This window comes from Hemitrygon akajei, chromosome 21 (genome assembly GCF_048418815.1).
Source record: "Hemitrygon akajei chromosome 21, sHemAka1.3, whole genome shotgun sequence".
NCBI lineage: Eukaryota > Metazoa > Chordata > Chondrichthyes > Myliobatiformes > Dasyatidae > Hemitrygon > Hemitrygon akajei.
In genome coordinates this window covers 69,724,965-69,743,177 of record NC_133144.1, presented here as the reverse complement: position 1 = coordinate 69,743,177, position 18,213 = coordinate 69,724,965, and the positions used below count along the sequence as shown (strand labels likewise).

The 18,213-nt window shown below is 44.4% G+C and overlaps 1 protein-coding gene across 1 annotated transcript; it reads right to left on the bottom strand.

Moving 5' to 3' along the window:
* Positions 1-470: 470 nt before the first annotated feature.
* Positions 471-15,546, bottom strand: LOC140714502 (dual specificity protein phosphatase 13A-like). Its single transcript, XM_073025797.1, has 3 exons — positions 15,332-15,546; positions 2,882-3,099; positions 471-1,131 (listed from the first exon to the last, which is right to left on the bottom strand). Exons 1-3 carry the CDS (start codon positions 15,475-15,477, stop codon positions 932-934), a joined length of 564 nt encoding a protein of 187 aa, XP_072881898.1. The 5' UTR covers positions 15,478-15,546; the 3' UTR covers positions 471-931.
* Between the last annotated feature and the right edge of the window lie 2,667 nt (positions 15,547-18,213).

Sequence of the window (18,213 nt, the reverse complement as noted above, 5' to 3'; positions counted from 1 at the left end):
CGTTTAGTTGTTCCCGTCCTGCCCCTAGTACTTCAGTGTCTGCATCCTGCACTTGGGTCCAGTCTCCTGTCCCCTTATGACACATAGATGCTGCCTGACCTTCTAAGTCCTCCAGCATCTTGTGTGATAGCACATCTGGAACTCTGTTGGTTCAGTCTCACTTTGCTTTGGATGCAGTATATGAAGTTGATGAGATTGATTCTTGGAGTGAATAGTTAGAATGAACCCATAGAGATTAAACAACTAACACAGTCCAGGATTCCAAGAGGACCAGAGGGAGATGATGTTTTCCCATTGGGACTTGGTCTCAGAGTAAGAGATTGGCCAGAGTAAGAGTTTGAAAAAGGGGGCATTGTAAATCGTTGGAATTTCGTAACTCCAGAGAAGTGTGTAAGCTATCAATTCTGTTTGCAGTAAGGAGCTTATTCAGATTGAATAGATTGTTTGCCAGGTCAGAGCAAAGTTCCACCTGAGTCTTAAATATTATCTTTTATTAAAAACAACTTTCTCCAGATAATTATAATTCCGTACAAATACAGAAGCATTTCAACAAACAACCAACTCCTTAATCTGTGGATGGTATTCTTCTGGATGGAATATTACAGCTTGTGTGAGATCTTGAATATTTATTCAAGATTAAACTGAAACAGAATCAGACACATTACCAGGTCTGTATGGTCACTGAGCTGAGAGAATCTACAATTTCTGATCAATGTTCTTGAACTGGTGTCAGTGTAGCAATAATGGTGAAATACTGGCAGATGTGTTTACCAATGGGATTTACTAAAATAATCATGCAAATGAACTCCATCTTTGCTAACAGGCTCCTCAGTTATTTTACCACAAGGATCATGAAGTGAACATTAAGGCTTCTGCAGACAGAATTATTGAGTATTCACTAGTAAAGGTTCGTTGTCTGGAGACGAACAAGTCAGACCTCCGTTCCTAGTTGTAATTTCATGTCCAGGGCGCGTAACTGTTTTAAAAACCCTCGATTGGGGAAAATTCGCCTGTGTTCAGCTACTGTGTTGACAGCATCCAGCAGTGTAAGGTGATGGTGAATCATCAGGTAGGCCAAAACCAGGGAGGCTGACCTGCTGTATCCAAAGGCACAGTGAACCAACACCTTCCCTGTGGTAAGACAGGACACAGTGGACTTTAAACCATCTTCTTTTCCATGTAATTTGAAGCATAGACTGACAGTACATTTAATAGTAATTATACATCAGGTGGGTCAAAAGTAATGTCATTAATCAACCTGGAATGGAGAACTGGGTAGAGCTTTGGTCACCCAGTTTCCTTTCAAAAGGAAAGATGTGGTTAAACTGGAGAGAGTGCAGAAAAGATTTGTGAGGATCTTACCAGGACAAGAGGACCTGAATTATAGAGAGAGAGGTTGGCCAAGCTGTGTCACAGTCCCTGTCTCTGGCCCCTACACACCTCCCTGTCTCTGTCACCCCCCCATTCCCTACAACCCTCCCCATCAACATAGCTCCTCCAACCACTACACCCCTCCCTGTCTCTGTAACCCCACTCCTGCCCCTACACCCCTCCTTGTCTCTGTAAACCCCCTCCAGCCCATACCCTCCTTCCTGGTACTATAACACTCTCCAGCCCCTGGTCCCCTCCCCATCTCTGTAAACTCCTTCAGCCCCTAAACCCTTCCCTGTCTCTATAACCACCTCCCGTACACCTGCCCCCATCTACATAGCTCCTCCAACCACTACACCTCTCCTTGTATCTGTAACCCACTCTAGCCCCTATACTCCTCCCTGCCTCTGTAACCTCCTCCAGCCCCTACACTACTCCCTGCCTCTGTAACTCCCTCTGGCCCCTACACACCCACCTGCCTCTGTAAACCCCTCCACTCCCTACACCACTCCCTGTCTCTGTCACCTCCTCTGGCTCCTTCACCCCTCCCTATCTTTTTTGCTCCTTAATGCCGCGACACCCTTCCCCATCTTTGTAACTCCCAATCTCTGTAGCTTCTCCAGAACTACATGCCTCCCAGTCTCTGTGATTCCCTCCAGACCCTGCACCACTCCCTGTCTCTGTCACAGATGCACCATCAATAACTCTCTGAGACCTGAGGCGAGATATCGGCTTTTATTGACTGGAAGAAAGAACAAGCAGCAATTGACCACCATGCTACATCCTGGAGACTGAGAGGCAGGGCTCAGGCCCCAATCGCCTTTATACTGGGGTCTGTGGGAGGAGCCACGGTCAGTGGGAGCAGTCAGCGGGGGGGGGGGGGGGGCATGTCCAGACAGGTATATGTAGTTCACCACAGTCACCTCCCCTTATCTTTTCCACTCCCTATTGCTGTGACACCCTTTCCCATCTTTGTACAGTCCCTACACCCCCACACCATCTTTGTAACTTCTCCAGCTCTATAACCCTCCCAGTCTCTGTGATTCCCTCTGGCCCCTATACTCCTCCCTGTCTCTGGCCTCTCTGACCCCTACACCCCGCCCTGATCCTGTAACCCCCTCCATCCCCCAAACCCCTCCTTGGCTCTGTAATGTCTCCTGCCCCTAAACCCATCCTTGTCTTTGTAACCCCCTCCAACCCCTAAACCCCTCCTTGTCTCTGGAATCTCTCCAGCCCCTGCACCTGTCCCTGTATCCATAATTCCATCTAGTCCCTACACACAAGAGATTCTGCAAATGCTGGAAATCCAAAGGAACACACAGAAAATGCTGGAGGAACTCAACAGGTCAGGCAGCTTCTATAGAGAGGGAAAAGCAGTCAGCATTTAGGGCCAAGATCCTTCATCAAGACCAGAAAGGAAGGTGGAGGGAGGTGGGAAATGATAGGTGAGACCAGGTGATGGGGAAGGTGGGTGGGTGGAGAAAAGGAGGAGGTAGGAATGGATACTTACCTCCTAGTATATCGAGGGATTGATGTATATAGTCACTTGCGGAGTGGAAATAGGCAGAAATGTCAAAGCTTGGTAGGTCACAGGCTGCGATGCCATAATAATCCATAGCAGTGCCGTAGAAATCCTGGCAGCCACTGGAGGCCAGCTGTTTGTGTGCAGCGTTTAACACGTGAGTAATCCCCATCTTCCACAGCTGAAATCTGTCATGGGCCACTGTCCTAAAAAGCCATGAGATTAGAAAACGTTGCTGTCAGCCAACCAAATTTACCATGCCGTGAGTATGTGCCCTGAGAAAGCCTGCTTGTTTTACCCTATCTATACCCCTCTATTGTAAGACCATAAGACGATAAGGCACAGGAGCAGAATTAGGCCATTCAGCCCATCAAGTTCACTCCGCCATTTCATCATGGCTGATCCTGGATCCCTTACACCTGCCCTCTCACCATAATCAGGAAACTATCAACTTCTGTTTTAAATATACCTATGAACTTGGCCTCCACCACAGTCTGTGCAGAGCATTCCACAGATTCACCACTCTTCGGCTAAAAAAAATCTTCCTTACCTCTGTTCTAAAAGGTCACCCCTTAATTTTGAGGCTATGCCCTCTAGTTCTGGACATCCCCACCATAGGAAACATCCTCTCCACATCCACCTTATCTAGTCCTTTCAACATTTGGTAGATTTCAATGAGATCCCCCTGATGCACCATCAATAACTCTCGGAGACGTGAGGCGAGAGATAGGCTTTTATTAGCTGGAAGAGAGAGAGAGCACTATCAGCAGCAAGAGACCATTACACAACATCCTGGAGACTGAGGGAGGAGCAGTGCCTCCAATCGCCTTTATACAGGGGTCTGTGGGAGGAGCCACAGGAGCAGTCAGCGGGGGGCGTGTCCAGACAGGTATATGTAGTTCACCACACCCCCCCACATTCTTTTAAATTCCTGAGAGTACAGGCCCAAAGCTGCCAAATGCTCCTCATATGTTAACCCCTTCATTCCCAGAATAATCCTTGTGAACGTCCTCTGGACTCTCTCCAATGACAACGTATCCTTTCAGAGATAAGGGGTCCAAAACTGTTGACAATACTCCAAGTGTGGCTTGACTAGTGTCTCAGCATTATCTCCTTGCTTTTATATTCTATTCCCCTTGAAATAAATGGCAACATTGCAATTGCCTTCTTTACCACAGACTCAACCTGTAAATGAGCCTTCTGGGAATCTTGCATGAGGACTCCTAAGTCCCTTAGCATCTCTGATGTTTGAATTTTCTCACCATTTAGATAATAGCCTGCACTATTGTTTATTTGTGTTCCATCTGTCACTTTTTTGCCCATTCTTCCAATTTGTGTAAGTCCTGTTGCAATCACATTGCTTCCTCAGGACTACCTACCCCTCCACCTATCTTCCACAAAGTCATCAATTCCACTATCTAAATCATTGACAAACAATGTGAAAAGTAGCAGTCCCAATACTGAACCCTGAAGAACACCACTAGCCACTGGCAGCAAACCAGAAGCCCCTCTTTATTCCCATTCTCTGCCTTCTGCCTGTTAGCCATTCCTCTATCCATGCCAGTATCCTTCCTGTAACACCATAGGATCTTATCTTGTAAAGTAGCCTCATGTGAGGCGCCTTGTCAAATGCCTTCTGAAAATCCAAGTAAATGGCATCCACTACCTCTCCTTTGTCCATCCTACCTGTTACTCCCTTGAAGAACTCTAACAGATTTGTCAGGCAGGATTTCCCTTTGCAGAAACCATGCTGACTTTGACTTATTTTATCATTAGTCTCTAAGTACCCTGAAACCTCATCCTTAATAATGGGCTCAACACTTTCCCAATCACGGAGGTAGGCTAACTCAAGGGTCACCAACCTTTTTTGCACCGCGGACTGGTTTAATATTGACAATATTCTTGCGGACCGGCTGACGGTTGGGGGGGGGGGGGGGGGGGGCGGTGTTAATCATGACCGGAATATAGGTGATAAGTCAACTATAAGTCACTTATAAGTGGCTAATACACTCAATTTCGTTTCTAAAAGGGTTTATCTAACGAATTTAATATTAAACACACAGTGCATATTTATAACTCACTTATAAGTCAATAGCATCATAATGTTTTAAGTGTTTGGATATTAAACACACAGCATATATTTTCCTTGTAAGAACATATAAAATCATTACAACACACCAATATCGCTGAATCAGTGGGAGCCCTGGCCTTGTTTCCCCTGCAACAAAACAGTCCCATTGTAGGCTGATGGGAGACAGCGATACTCAAAGGGGGTTCCTTATGTCCAGTCTATTCAAAAATTTAGTTTTCATGGTTCTCAGCACTTGCTTCTGTCCCGCTTGCTCATGTTTTTTTCACCTCAAAAAACTCAACGGGTTTGTCTTTAAGTGCAGGGTGCTTGGACTCAAGGTGCTGAAGCAGTTTTGAGGGCTTCATTGCCTCATTAGACAACCTCCGGGCCTGAACTCCAGCCTCCCGCCCGCCTGCCACCAGACGCCTTGGCCAGGTGCAGCTGGTCATGGGTGGGGTGAGAGGACAAGGTAAAGGCTGGAGGTCCCTGTGCCGGGGCTGCAGTGGTCGCAGTCCAGAGAGAGCGGCCAACCGAGCAAGAAGTGTGACAAGGCGTGTGCCCGCCCCCCCCTTGTAGGTAGATGGGATCTATCGGCTGACAAGAGTTTGGCTGGAGAGATGACTTTCAGTAGATCGCAACGAGGTAGCTACTCTGCTACTTACAAAACCCTGAGCCTGAATTAAGATGTTTGCGAATATTTTAGCACTGGGTTCCTCACGAACATTCGGTGTGCTAAACAGGTTTAGAGGCGGTGCCCATCTGTCCGTGCTCCAGGCCAATAGCAATGGCACTTCTCGCCGGCTGCGTGAGGCAGCTGGTTACCCAAGGCCAATCAGTGATCCCTGGTGCAAGGGCATCACTGCATTTAGGCGACTGATAACCTCACGTGGGTAATGACTTCATGTGCGTAATGACCTCATGTGCGTTCAAGTTCAACAATGGGCATGACAGGGAATGAGGAAAGGTGCAGCTGACTCATATTGTTTCATATCGCCAAATCATATCACTTCCTCACTTTGCGGCCCAGTACCAGTCTGCGGACTGGTGGTTGGGGACCACTGGGCTAACAGACCTATAATTTCCTCTCCATTTGACTTCAAATCTCTCAAATTTCCCCTCATTCTCCTAGCTCTATGGAATTAATATTGTGTAGCTTCAAGAAACTAAGTGTAGGGTAATGAAATTCATTGGGAACTTAACTATGGTGGAGTGTGACCAGCTTCAATCATTACAAGGTTTTGAGGGAGCAGACATGGTGGTAACAGGATGATTGAACTAATGGGAGAGTATCAAATGAAGGGACAGAGTTACAGGATAAGAGACAATTATTGAAAACTAAGGTGTGTTGAACTTCATGTGCAATGCCTGGAACTCTCTGCCTCAGAATGTTGTGGAGGCTGGATTGTTGGAGGTACTTGAGGAGGAAGCAATATAGAAACATAGAAAACCTACAGCACAATACAGGCCCTTCTGCCCACAAAGTTGTGCCGAACATGTCCCTACCTTAGAAATTACAAGGCTTACCTATTGCTCTCTATTTTCTTAAGCTCCATGTACCTATCTAAAAGGCTCATAAAAGACCCTATCATATCCGCCTCCACCACCGTTGCCAGCAGACCATTCCATACACTCACCACTCTCTGAGTAAAAAACTTACCTCTGACATCTCCTCTGTACCTACTCCCCAGCACCTTAAACCTGTGTCCTCTTGTGGCAACCATTTCAGCCCTGGGAAAAAGCCTCTGACTATCCACGTGATCAATGCCTCTCATCATCTTGTACACCTCTGTCAGGTCACTTCTCATCCTCCATCGCTCCAAGGAGAAAAGGCCAAGTTCACTCAACCTATTCTCATAAGGCATGCTCTCCAATCCAGGCAACATCCTTGTAAATCTCCTCTGCACCTTTTCTATGGCTTCCACATCCTTCCTGTATGGAGGTGACCAGAACTGAGCACAGTACTCCAAGTGGGGTCTGACCAGAGTCCTATGTAGCTGCAACATTACCTCTCGGCTCTTAAACTCAATTCCACGATTGATGAAGGCCAATACACCATACACCTTCTTAACCACAGAGTCAACCTGCGCAGCTGCTTTGAGCGTCCTATGGACTCAAACCCCAAGATCCCACTGATCCTCCACACTGCTAAGAGTCTTACCATTAATACTATATTCTGCCATCATATTTGATCTACCAACATGAACCACTTCACACTTATTTCAGTTGAACTCCATCTGCCACTTCTCAGCCCAGTTTTGCATCCTATCAATGTCCCGCTGTAACCTCTGACAGCCCTCCACACTATCCACAACACCTCCAACATTTGTGTCATCAGCAAACTTACTAACCCATCCCTCCACTTCCTCATCCAGGTCATTTATAAAAATCATGAAGAGTAAGGGTCCCAGAACAGATCCCTGAGGTACACCACTGGTCACTGGCCTCCATGCAAAATATGACCCGTCTACAATCACTCTTTGCCTTCTGTGGGCAAGCCAGTTCTGGATCCACAAAGCAATGTCCCCTTGGATCCCATGCCTCCTTACTTTCTCAATAAGCCTTGCATGGGGTACCTTATCAAGTGTCTTGCTGAGATCCATATACACTACATCTACTGCTCTTCCTTCATCAATGTGTTTAGTCATATCCTCAAAAAATTCAATCAGGCTCGTAAGGCATGACCTGCCTTTGACAAAGCCATGCTGACTATTCCTAATCATACCTCTCCAATTGTTCATAAATCCTGCCTCTCAGGATCTTCTCCATCAGCTTACCAACCACTGAGGTAAGACTCACTGGTCTATAATTTTCTGGGCTATCTCTACTCCAATTCTTGAATAAAGGAACAATATCCGCAACCCTCCAATCCTCAGGAACCTCTCCCGTCCCCATTGATGATGCAAAGATCATCGCCAGAGGCTCAGCAATCTCCTCCTTCGCCTCCCACAGTAGCCTGGGGTACAATTCATCTGGTCCGGGCGACTTACCAACTTGATGCTTTCCAAAAGCTCCGGCACATCCTCTTTCTTAATATCTACATGCTCAAGCTTTTCAGTCTGCTGCAAGTCATCACTACAATCACTAAGATCCTTTTCCGTAGTGAATACTGAAGTAAAGCTTTCATTAAGTACCTCTGTTATTTCCTCCAGTTCCATACACACTTTTCCACTGTCACATTTGATAGGTCCTATTCTTTCATGTCTTATCTTCTTGCTCTTTACATACTTGTAGAATGCCTTGGGGTTTTCCTTAATTCTGCTGGCCAAAGCCTTCTCATGGCCCCTTCTGGCTCTCCTAATTTCCTTCTTAAGCTCCTTGCTAGTAGTCTTATAATTTTCTGGATCTCTAACATTACCTAGCTCTCTGAACATTTTGAAAGCTTTTCTTTACTTCTTGACTAGATTTATTACAGCCTTTGTACACCACAGTTCCTGTACCCTACCATAACTTCCCTGTCTCATTGGAATGTACCTATACAGAGCTCTGCACAAATGTCCCCTGAAAATATTTGCCACATTTCTTCCATACTTTTCCCTGAGAACATCTTTTTCCAATTTAAGCCTTCAATTTCCTGCCTGATAGCCTCATGATTCCCCTTACTCCGATTAAACACTTTTCTAACTTGTCTGTTCCTATCTCTCTCCAATACTATTGTAAAGGACACACACAAAATGCTGGTGGAACACAGCAGGCCAGGCAGCATCTATAGGAAGAAGCACTGTTGACGTTTTGAGCCGAGACCCTTTGTCAGGACTAACTGAAAGGAAAGATAATAAGAGATTTGAAAGTAGTGGGGGGAGGGGGAAATGCGAAATGATAGGAGAAGACTGGAGAGGGTGGGATGAAGCTAAGAGCTGGAAAGGTGATTGGCGAGAGAGCTGGAGAAGGGAAAGGATCATGGGACGGGAGGCCTTGGGAGAAAGAAAGGTGGGGGGGGGGGGGAGCACCAGAGGGAGATGGAGAACAGGCAAAGTGATGGGCAGAGAGAGAGAGAGAGAAAAAAAACAAACAACTAAATATTGTCAGGGATGGGGTAAGAAGGGGAGGAGGGGCATTAACGGAAGTTAGAGAAGTCAATGTTCATACCATCAGGTTGGAGGCTACCCAGCCGGTATATAAGGTGTAAAGGAGATAGAATTACGATCACTATCTCCAAAATGCTCTCCCACTAAGAGATCTGACACCTGACCAGGTTCATTTCCCAATACCAGATCAAGTACAGCCTCTCCTCTTGTAGGCTTATCTACATACTGTGTCAAGAAACCTTTCTGAACACACCTAACAAACTCCATCCCATCTAAACCCTTCACTCTAAGGAGATGCCAATCTATATTTGGGAAATTAAAATCTCCCATCACGACAAATCTGTTATTATTGCACCTTTCCAGGATCTGTTTCCTTATCTGCTCCTTGATATCCCTGTTGCTATTAGGTGGCCTATAAAAAACCCCTAGTAAAGTAGGGAGATCTTTGAAAGGTCCATAGGGACCTGGCACAGCAGAGGCAAAGAGGCTGGGCAGGTGCACATTAAATGATAAGATAGGCTTTAGGGGCTGAGTGTTTATTTGGGCCTGAATATCTTGGTCATTCAAAGTGCTATAGCTAAAAGCACAGAGTATAAGACATAAGGCAAATAACCACGACTGACAAGGAAAGTCAAAGCTAGTGTAAAAGCAAAAGAGAGGACATACAACAAAGCAAGAATTAGTGGAAAGACCGAGGATTGAGATGCTTTTAAAACCCTACAGAGAGCAACTAAAAGAATCATTAGGAGGAACAAGATGAAATATGAAAGCAAGCTTCATAAATGTGAGGGTATCCACTTTGGAGGGAAAAATGAAACAGATATTTGTAGTAAGCACAAGGTTGTGATTGTGGGAGATTTTAATTTTCCACACATAGACTGGGAAGCCCATTCTGTAAAAGGGCTGGATAGTTTGGAGCTTGTAAAATGTGTGCAGGATAGTTTTTTGCAGCAATACATAGAGGTACCGACTAGAGAAGGGGTAGTGTTGGATCTCCTGTTAGGGAATGAGATAGGTCAGGTGACGGAGGTATGTCTTGGGGAGCACTTCGGGTCCAGTGATCAAATACCATTAGTTTCAATATAATTATGGAGAAGGATAGGACTGGACCCAGGGTTGAGATTTTTGATTGAAGAAAGGCTAACTTTGAGGAGATGCGAAAGGACTTGGAAGGAGTGGATTGGGACAATTTGTTTTATGGAAAGGATGTAATAGAGAAATGGAGGTCATTTAAAGGTGAAATTTTGAGAGTACAGAATCTTTATGTTCCTGTTAGGTTGAAAGGAAAGGTTAAAAGTTTGAGAGCGCCATGGTTTTCAAGGGATATTAGAAACTTGGTTCAGAAAAAGAGAGAGATCTATAATAAATATAGGCAGCATGATGTAAATGAGGTGCTCGAGGAATATAAAGAATATAAAAAGAATCTTAAGAAAGAAATTAGAAAAGCTGAAAGAAGATGCGAGGTTGCTTTGGCAAGTAAGGTGAAAATAAATCTGAAGGGTTTCTACAGTTATATTAATAGCAAAAGGATAGTGAGGGATAAAATTGGTCCCTTAGAGAATCAGAGTGAACAGCTATGTGTGGAGACGAAAGAGATGGGGGAGATTTTGAACAGTTTCTTTTCTTCGGTATTCACTAAAGAGAAGGATATTGAATTGTGTAAGGTAAGGGAAACAAGTAGGGAAGTTATGGAAACTATGACGATTAAAGAGGAGGAGGTACTGGCACTTTTAAGGAATATAAAAGTGGATAAATCTCTGGGTCCTGACGGGATATTCCCTAGGACCTCGAGGGAAGTTGGTGTAGAAATACCAGGGCCTCTGACAGAAATATTTCAAATGTCATTAGAAACGGGGATGGTGCCGGAGGATTGGTGTATTGCTCTTGTGGTTTCATTGTTTAAGAAGAGTTCTAAGAGTAAACCTAGCAATTATAGGCCTGTCAGTTTGACGTCAGTGGTGGGTAAATTAATGGAATGTTTTCCTAGAGATGGCATATATAATTATCTGGATAGACAGGGTCTGATTAGGAATAGTCAGCATAGATTTGTGCGTGGAAGGTCATGTTTGACAAATCCTATTGAATTTTTTGAAGATGTTACGAGGAAAGTTGACGAGGGTAAGGCAGTGGATGTTGTCTATATGGACTTCAGTAAGGCCTTTGACAAGGTTCCGCATGGAAGGTTAGTTAGGAAGGTTCAATCATTAGGTATTAATATTGAAGTAGTAAAATGGATTCAACAGTGGCTGGGTGGGAGATACCAGAGAGTAGTGGTGGATAACTGTTTGTCAGGTTGGAGGCTGGTGACTAGTGGTGTGCCTCAGGGATCTGTACTGGGTCCAATGTTGTTTGTCATATACATTAATGATCTGGATGATGGGGTGGTAAATTGGATTAATAAGTATGCAGATGATGGTAGGTGGCGTTGTGGATAATGAAGTAGGTTTTCAAAGTTTGCAGAGAGATTTAGGCCAGGTAGAAGAATGGGCTGAAAGATGGCAGATGGAGTTTAATGCTGATAAATGTGAGGTGCTACATTTTGGTAGGAATAATCCAAATAGGACATACATGGTAAATGGTAGGGCATTGAGGAATGCAGAAGAACAGAGTGATCTAGGAATAATGGTGCATAGTTCCCTGAAGGTGGAATCTCATGTGGATAGGGTGGTGAAGAAAACTTTTGGTATGCTGGCCTTTAAAAATCAGAGCATTGAGTATAGGAGTCGGGATGTAATGTTAAAATTGTACAAGGCATTGGTAAGGCCGAATTTGGAGTATTGTGTACAGTTCTGGTCAGTGAATTATAAGAAAGATAGCAACAAAATAGAGAGAGTACAGAAAAGATTTACCAGAATGTTACCTGGGTTTCAGCACCTAAGTTATAGAGAAAGGTTGAACAAGTTAGGTCTTTATTCTTTGGAGCATAGAAGGTTGAGGGGGGACTTAATAGAGGTATTTAAAATAATGAGGGGGATAGATCAAGTTGACGTGGATAGGCTTTTTCCATTGAGAGAAGGGGCGATTCAAACAAGAGGACATGATTTGAGAGTTAGGACGCAAAAGTTTAAGGGTAGCACTATGGGGAATTTCTTTACTCGGAGAGTGGTAGCTGTGTGGAATGAGCTTCCAGTAGAAGTGGTAGAGGCAGGTTCTGTATTGTCATCTAAAGTAAAATTGGATAGGTATATGGACAGGAAAGGAATGGAGGGTTATGGGCTGAGTGCGGGCCACTGGGACTAGGTGAGTGTAAGCGTCGGTACAGACTAGAAGGACCAAGATGGCCTGTTTCAATGCTGTAATTGTTATATGGTTATATGGTTACTATTTAAATGGTAAAAAATTGCAGCATACTTTATGCAGAGGGACTTGGGAGTGCTTGTGCATGAATCACAAAAGGTTGATTTGCAGGTGCAGCAGGCTAGCAAGAAGGCAAATGGAATGTTGGCCTTCATTGCTAGAGGGATTTAATTTAAGAGCAGTGAGGTTATGCTGCAAATGTGCAGGGTTCTGGTGAGGTTGCACCTGGAGTACTGCTTGTAGTCTGGTCTCTTTACTTGAGGTAAAATATACTGGCTTTGGAGCAGAGGAGGTTCACCAGGTTGATTCCAGAAATTAGGGGGTTAGACTAGGAGGAAAGATTGAGTCACCTGGGACTGTACTCGCTGGAATTCAGAAGAATGAGAGACCTTATAGAAACATACAATTATGAAAGGGATAGATAAGATAGAGTCAGGAAAATTGCTTCCACTGTCAGGTGAGACTAGAACTAGGGGACATAGCCTCAAGATTCATGGGAGTAGATTTAGGATGCAGATGAGGAGGAATTGCTTTTTCCAGAGAGTGGTGAATCTGTGGAATTCTTTAACCAATGAAGCAGTGAAGGCTACCTCAGTAAAATCATTTAAGACAAGGTTGGATGGATTTTTGCATAGTAGAGGAATTAAGGGTTTGGGAAAAGGCAGGAAGGTGGAGATAAGTCCATGGCTAGATCAGCCATGATCTTCTTGAAGGGCAGAGCAGGCTTGACAGGCTAGATGGCCTACTCCTGCTCCTATTTCTGATGTAAGCTAGCAAACAATATCAAAGTGGATAGTAAAAGCTTTTTCAAGTATGTAAAAAATAAAGGAGAGATGAGGGTGGATTTAGGATTGCTAGAAAATGAGGGCAGAGAAATAATAACAGGGGCCAATGAGATGGCTGATGACCTAAATGAGTATTTTGTATTAGTCTTCACTGTAGAAGACACTAGCAGTATACCAGATGTTGAAGGGTGTGCGGGAAGAGAAGTGAGTGCAGTTACTATTACAAAGAGCTCAAAAAGCTGAAACTCCTAAGGGTACATAAGTCACCTGGACCAGATGAACTGCACCCTAGGGTTCTGAAAAAGATTGTGGTAGAGATTGTGGAGGCATTAGTAATGATCTTTCAAAAATCATTGGACTCTGGCATCGTGCCTGAGGACTGGAATATTGCAAATGTCACTCCACTCTTTAAAAAGGAGGAAGGCAGCAAAAAGGAAATTATAGACCAGTTAGCTTGACCTCCATGGTTGGGAAGATATTGGAGTTAATTGTCAAGGATGAGATTATGGAATATTTGGAGTAACAGGGCAAGATAAGACAAAATCAGCATGGTTTCCTTCAGGGAAAATTTTGCCTGATGAATCTGTTGGAATTCTTTGAGGGGATACAGTGGATGTTGTATATCTAGACTTTCAGAAGGTCTTTGACAAGGTACCACACATGAGGCTGCTTATCAAGAGCCCATGGTATTACAGGAAAGTTACTGGTATGGTTAGAGTATTAGCTGATTGGTAAGAGGCAACAAGTGAGAATAAAGGGATCCTTTTCTGGTTGGCTGCCAATGACTAGTGGTGTCCTACAGGGGTCAGTATTGGAACCACTTATTTTTATGCTATATATCAATGATTTAGGTGATGGAATAGATGGCTTTGTTGCCAAGTTTGCAGATCATACAAAGATTGGTGGAGGAAACGGGAAGGCTGCAGAAGGTCTTAGATTAGGTGAATAGGTGAATGGGCAAGAGAGTGGCAAATAAAATACAATGGTGGAAAATGCATGGTCATGTGCTTTGGTAATAGAAATAAATGTGCAGACTATTTTTTAAATGGGGAGAAAATCCAAAAATCTGAGATGCTAAGGGATTTGGGAACCCTTGTATTGAACACCATTAAGGTTAACTTTTAGGTTGAGTCAGTAGCGTTCATTTCAAGAGGTCTAAAATACAAAATACAGGGATGTGATGCTGAGGCTTTATATAGATAGATAGATAGATAGATAGATAGATAGATAGATAGATAGATAGATAGATAGATAGATAGATACTTTATTCATCCCTATGGGGAAATTCAACTTTTTTTTCCAATGTCCCATACACTTGTTGTAGCAAAACTAATTACATACAATACTTAACTCAGTTAAAAAAAATATGATATGCATCTAAATCACTATCTCAAAAAGCATTAATAATAGCTTTTAAAAATAGCTTTTATATGGTACTGATGAGGACTTGCCTTGACTATTGTCAATAGTTTTGGGCTCTTCATCTAAGAAAAGGTATGCTGGCATTGGAGAAGGTTCAGAGGAGGCTCACAAGGATGTCCCATGAATGAAAGGATTATCATATGAGGAACGTTTGATGGCTCTGGGTCTGTACTCTCTGGAATTTAGAAGGATGAGTTCTCATTGAAAACTTTCAACTGTTGAAAGACCTAGACAGAGTAGATGTGGAAAAGATGTTTCCCATGGTGGGAGAGTCTAGGACAAGAGGGCACAGCCTCAGGATAGAGGGACATTCATTTAAAACAGATGTGCTGAGGAATTTCTTCAGCCAGAGGTGATGAATTTGTGGAACTTGTACCACATGCAGCTGTGGAGGCCAGGTCACTGGATGTACTTAAGGCAGCGATCGATAGGTTTTTGATTAGACACGACGTCAGTGGTTACGGGGAGAATGATGGGGAGCGGGGCTAAGAAGGGCAAAAAGGGATCAGCCATGATTGAATGGTGGAGCAGACTCGATTGTCCAAATGCCCTAATTGTTCCTATGTCTAATCAAGAATAATACGATGGTGTGAAAATGAGTACATTCAACCCGATGAATGTAAATAAATCCTGAAACATGATCCAGACTCAGCTCGGGCAAGCTATTCAATGACAGGGCCCTGAAGGTTCAGAAAGAACTCCAACGATCTACACTGGGTTTTCCGTAACTTCAGTCAATCCACTATACGTTCCAGACTCTGTCTTCACTTGCCCACAGATTTCAAAACGTACCCACGGCCAGCCACTCTCCTGCTTTCTGAACAGAACAGATACTTACATATCTCCAATGTACAGGTTTGGCCAGACCTCATCAATCCGACTGAGTGGAACTCTGTTACTGCGCAAGATACCCTCCAGCTCTATCACCGTGGGGGTGCGGGTTTCTTGCCTGGGGCCACTGGATCGCATTACTTCCCCTGACATAACGATGATCTGGGTTCCTTTCGCTATGCCCCTATGCTGGCGGCTCAGGGTCGCCCAGCCTGTCCTTCAGCCCCCTCATCCGATGGGTACGCACAGGTGCACGTGTGCATTCTGCGTCAACAAGTTTACTTCAGCCAGTTGAGTCCCACGGCGGCATGCGTCTCTGGCAACTAAGTTTAAAATCTAATTCTAACACAAATCTGATATTGTAGTTCAAAATCTACTGGAAACTCTATTGTAGAATAAAAGAGTCTGCTTTCTTGCGTGGACTGATTGCTGGAATTCCACAGGACAAATGAATTGTCGCCAACAGAAAACGATTTACAGCTTTTTGATAAGTGCCACAATACTAATTAATTGTCTATTCCAAATAAATAGATAGTTAGATAAATAAGATTGACTAATGATAGAACAGCAATATACTTACAGGAACGTTCATTAATTTAACACATAAAGTCATCACTCTAACACAGCGGTGTCAAGAAAACAACCCCTCCTTCAATGTAGCAAAAACAAAGGAGGTGGTTGTAGATTACAGGAGGAATGGAGACAGGCTAACCCCTATAGACATCAATGGATCTGGGGCTGAGAGGGTGAACAGCTTTAAGTTCCTTGGCACACACATCACCGAGGATCTCATGTGGTCTACATACCAGCTGTGTGGTTAAAAAGCGCAACAATGCCTCTTTCACCTCAGACGTTTGAAGAAGTTTGATATAAGTCCCCAGATCCTAAGAACTTTCTACAGAGGCACAACTGAGAGCAACCTGACTGGCTGCATCACTGCCTGGTATGGAACTGTACTTCCGTCAATCGCGGGACTCTGCAGAGAGTGGTGTGAACAGCCCAGCGCATCTGTAGATGTGAACTTCCCACTATCCAGGACATTTACAAAGACAGGTGTGTAAAAAGGAACCAAAGGATCATTGGGGACTTGAGTCACCCCACCACAAACTGTTCCAGCTGCTATCATCCAGGAAACGGTACCGCAGTATAAAAGCCAGGACCAACAGGCTCCGGGACAGCTTCTTCCACCAGGCCATCAGACTGATTAATTCACGCTGACACAACTGTATTGCTATGTTATATTGACTGTCCTGTTTTGCATACTATTTATTATAAATTACTATAAATTGCACATTGCACACTTAGACGGAGATAAGAATTTTACTCCTCATGTATGTGAAGTATGAAAGATAATAAAGTGAATTCAATTCAATTCTTTACCAGGGTATTTATAATTGAACAGCTGTATAGGAAGAGTTTCATGCCCAAACAATCAACTGGCTGGCAGCTGGCTGAGGCGAGACAATGTTTGAAGTCTCCACCCCAGTACCTTTCCACCTTCAAGAAGCTGAGAAAAAGGGCATCCAGTTGACCCCAGTCCAGGAAGCTGACTGGCCACTTAAACGTCCCAGAAAGGCCAAGAATCTCATGCTTCTCCTGGTGTTAGCGTTTCCTGGTGATGAAGTAAATCGCTTTGAAATGCATGCTTTGCAAGGGAGAATAAAACAACCGTTATGAGGATCCCTGCAGCACCCAGTGACGTTGTGATATCTGTCTCAGAGACTGACAGATATCAGGGTGTCTTTCAAGAGGGCGAACCCTCACAAGGCTTCGATGGAGTACCTGGTAAGGCCCTGAAAACCTTGCCAACCAACTGGCGGGAGTATATAAAGACATTTTCAATCTCTCACGGCTACAGTCGGAAGTTCTTTGTCCCAGTGCCCAAGAAGAGCAGTGACAACTGCCTTAATAACTATCATCCAGCAGCACTCACATCTACAGTGATGAAATGTTTTGAGAAGCTGGTCTTGGCTAGAATCAACTACTGCCTCAGCAAGGACCTGGACCACTGCAATTTGCCCATTGCTACAATAGGTTTATGACGGGCGCGATCTCATTGACTCTCTATGCGGTCTTAGAACACCTGGACAATACAAATACCTGTGTCAGGATACTGTTTGTTGACTGTAGCTCAGCGTTTAATACAATCATTCCTATAGTTCTGATCGAAAAGATACAGATCCTCTGTACCTCCCTCTGCAACCAATCCTCTACTTCCTAACTGGAAGCCCATAATCTGTGCGAATTGGAAATGGCATCTCCATATCTTGACGGTCAACATGGTGCAACTCAAGTGCCGCAAAGTTAACAAATTTCATGATATATGCCGGTGATATTAAACCTGGTTCTGATTCTGAATATTGGTCTGTAGAATGGAGCAATACTTGTGGAACAAGTTTTCACCCAGGCTTCTCACCTTTAGCCGGTCTTCATAAAGGTAATTAATTTACTGACAAAACCACCTCAGGTCAACAACTCTGACAGCTCTGGAAAAGTGGACCTGCCTACTGACTGACCTAATCTCAAAATAATGTGGTAATGTTTTCACCCTTGTGTTAATTTCCCCACTCACTCCTTCAGGCGCTGTCACTCACTCCTCTCACTCCTTGTGGTCGGGCTGACGCGCCGGTAACGACTCTGTACCTCCGGGGCTCTTGGGCGCTGTGGCCGGAGGTCGGGCTAGCGCGCTGGTAAGGACACTGTACCTCCGAGGCTGAAGGAGCGCTGTGCTTAGTGGTCGGGCTGACGCTCCGGTAAGGACTGTGTACCTCCAGGGCTGTGGGAGCGCTGTGGGTCGGTCTGACGCGCCGGTAAGGACACTGTGCCGCCAAGGCTATAGGGGCGTTGTTGTCGGAGGTCGATTTGACGCGCCGGACGCTCATGCAGGTG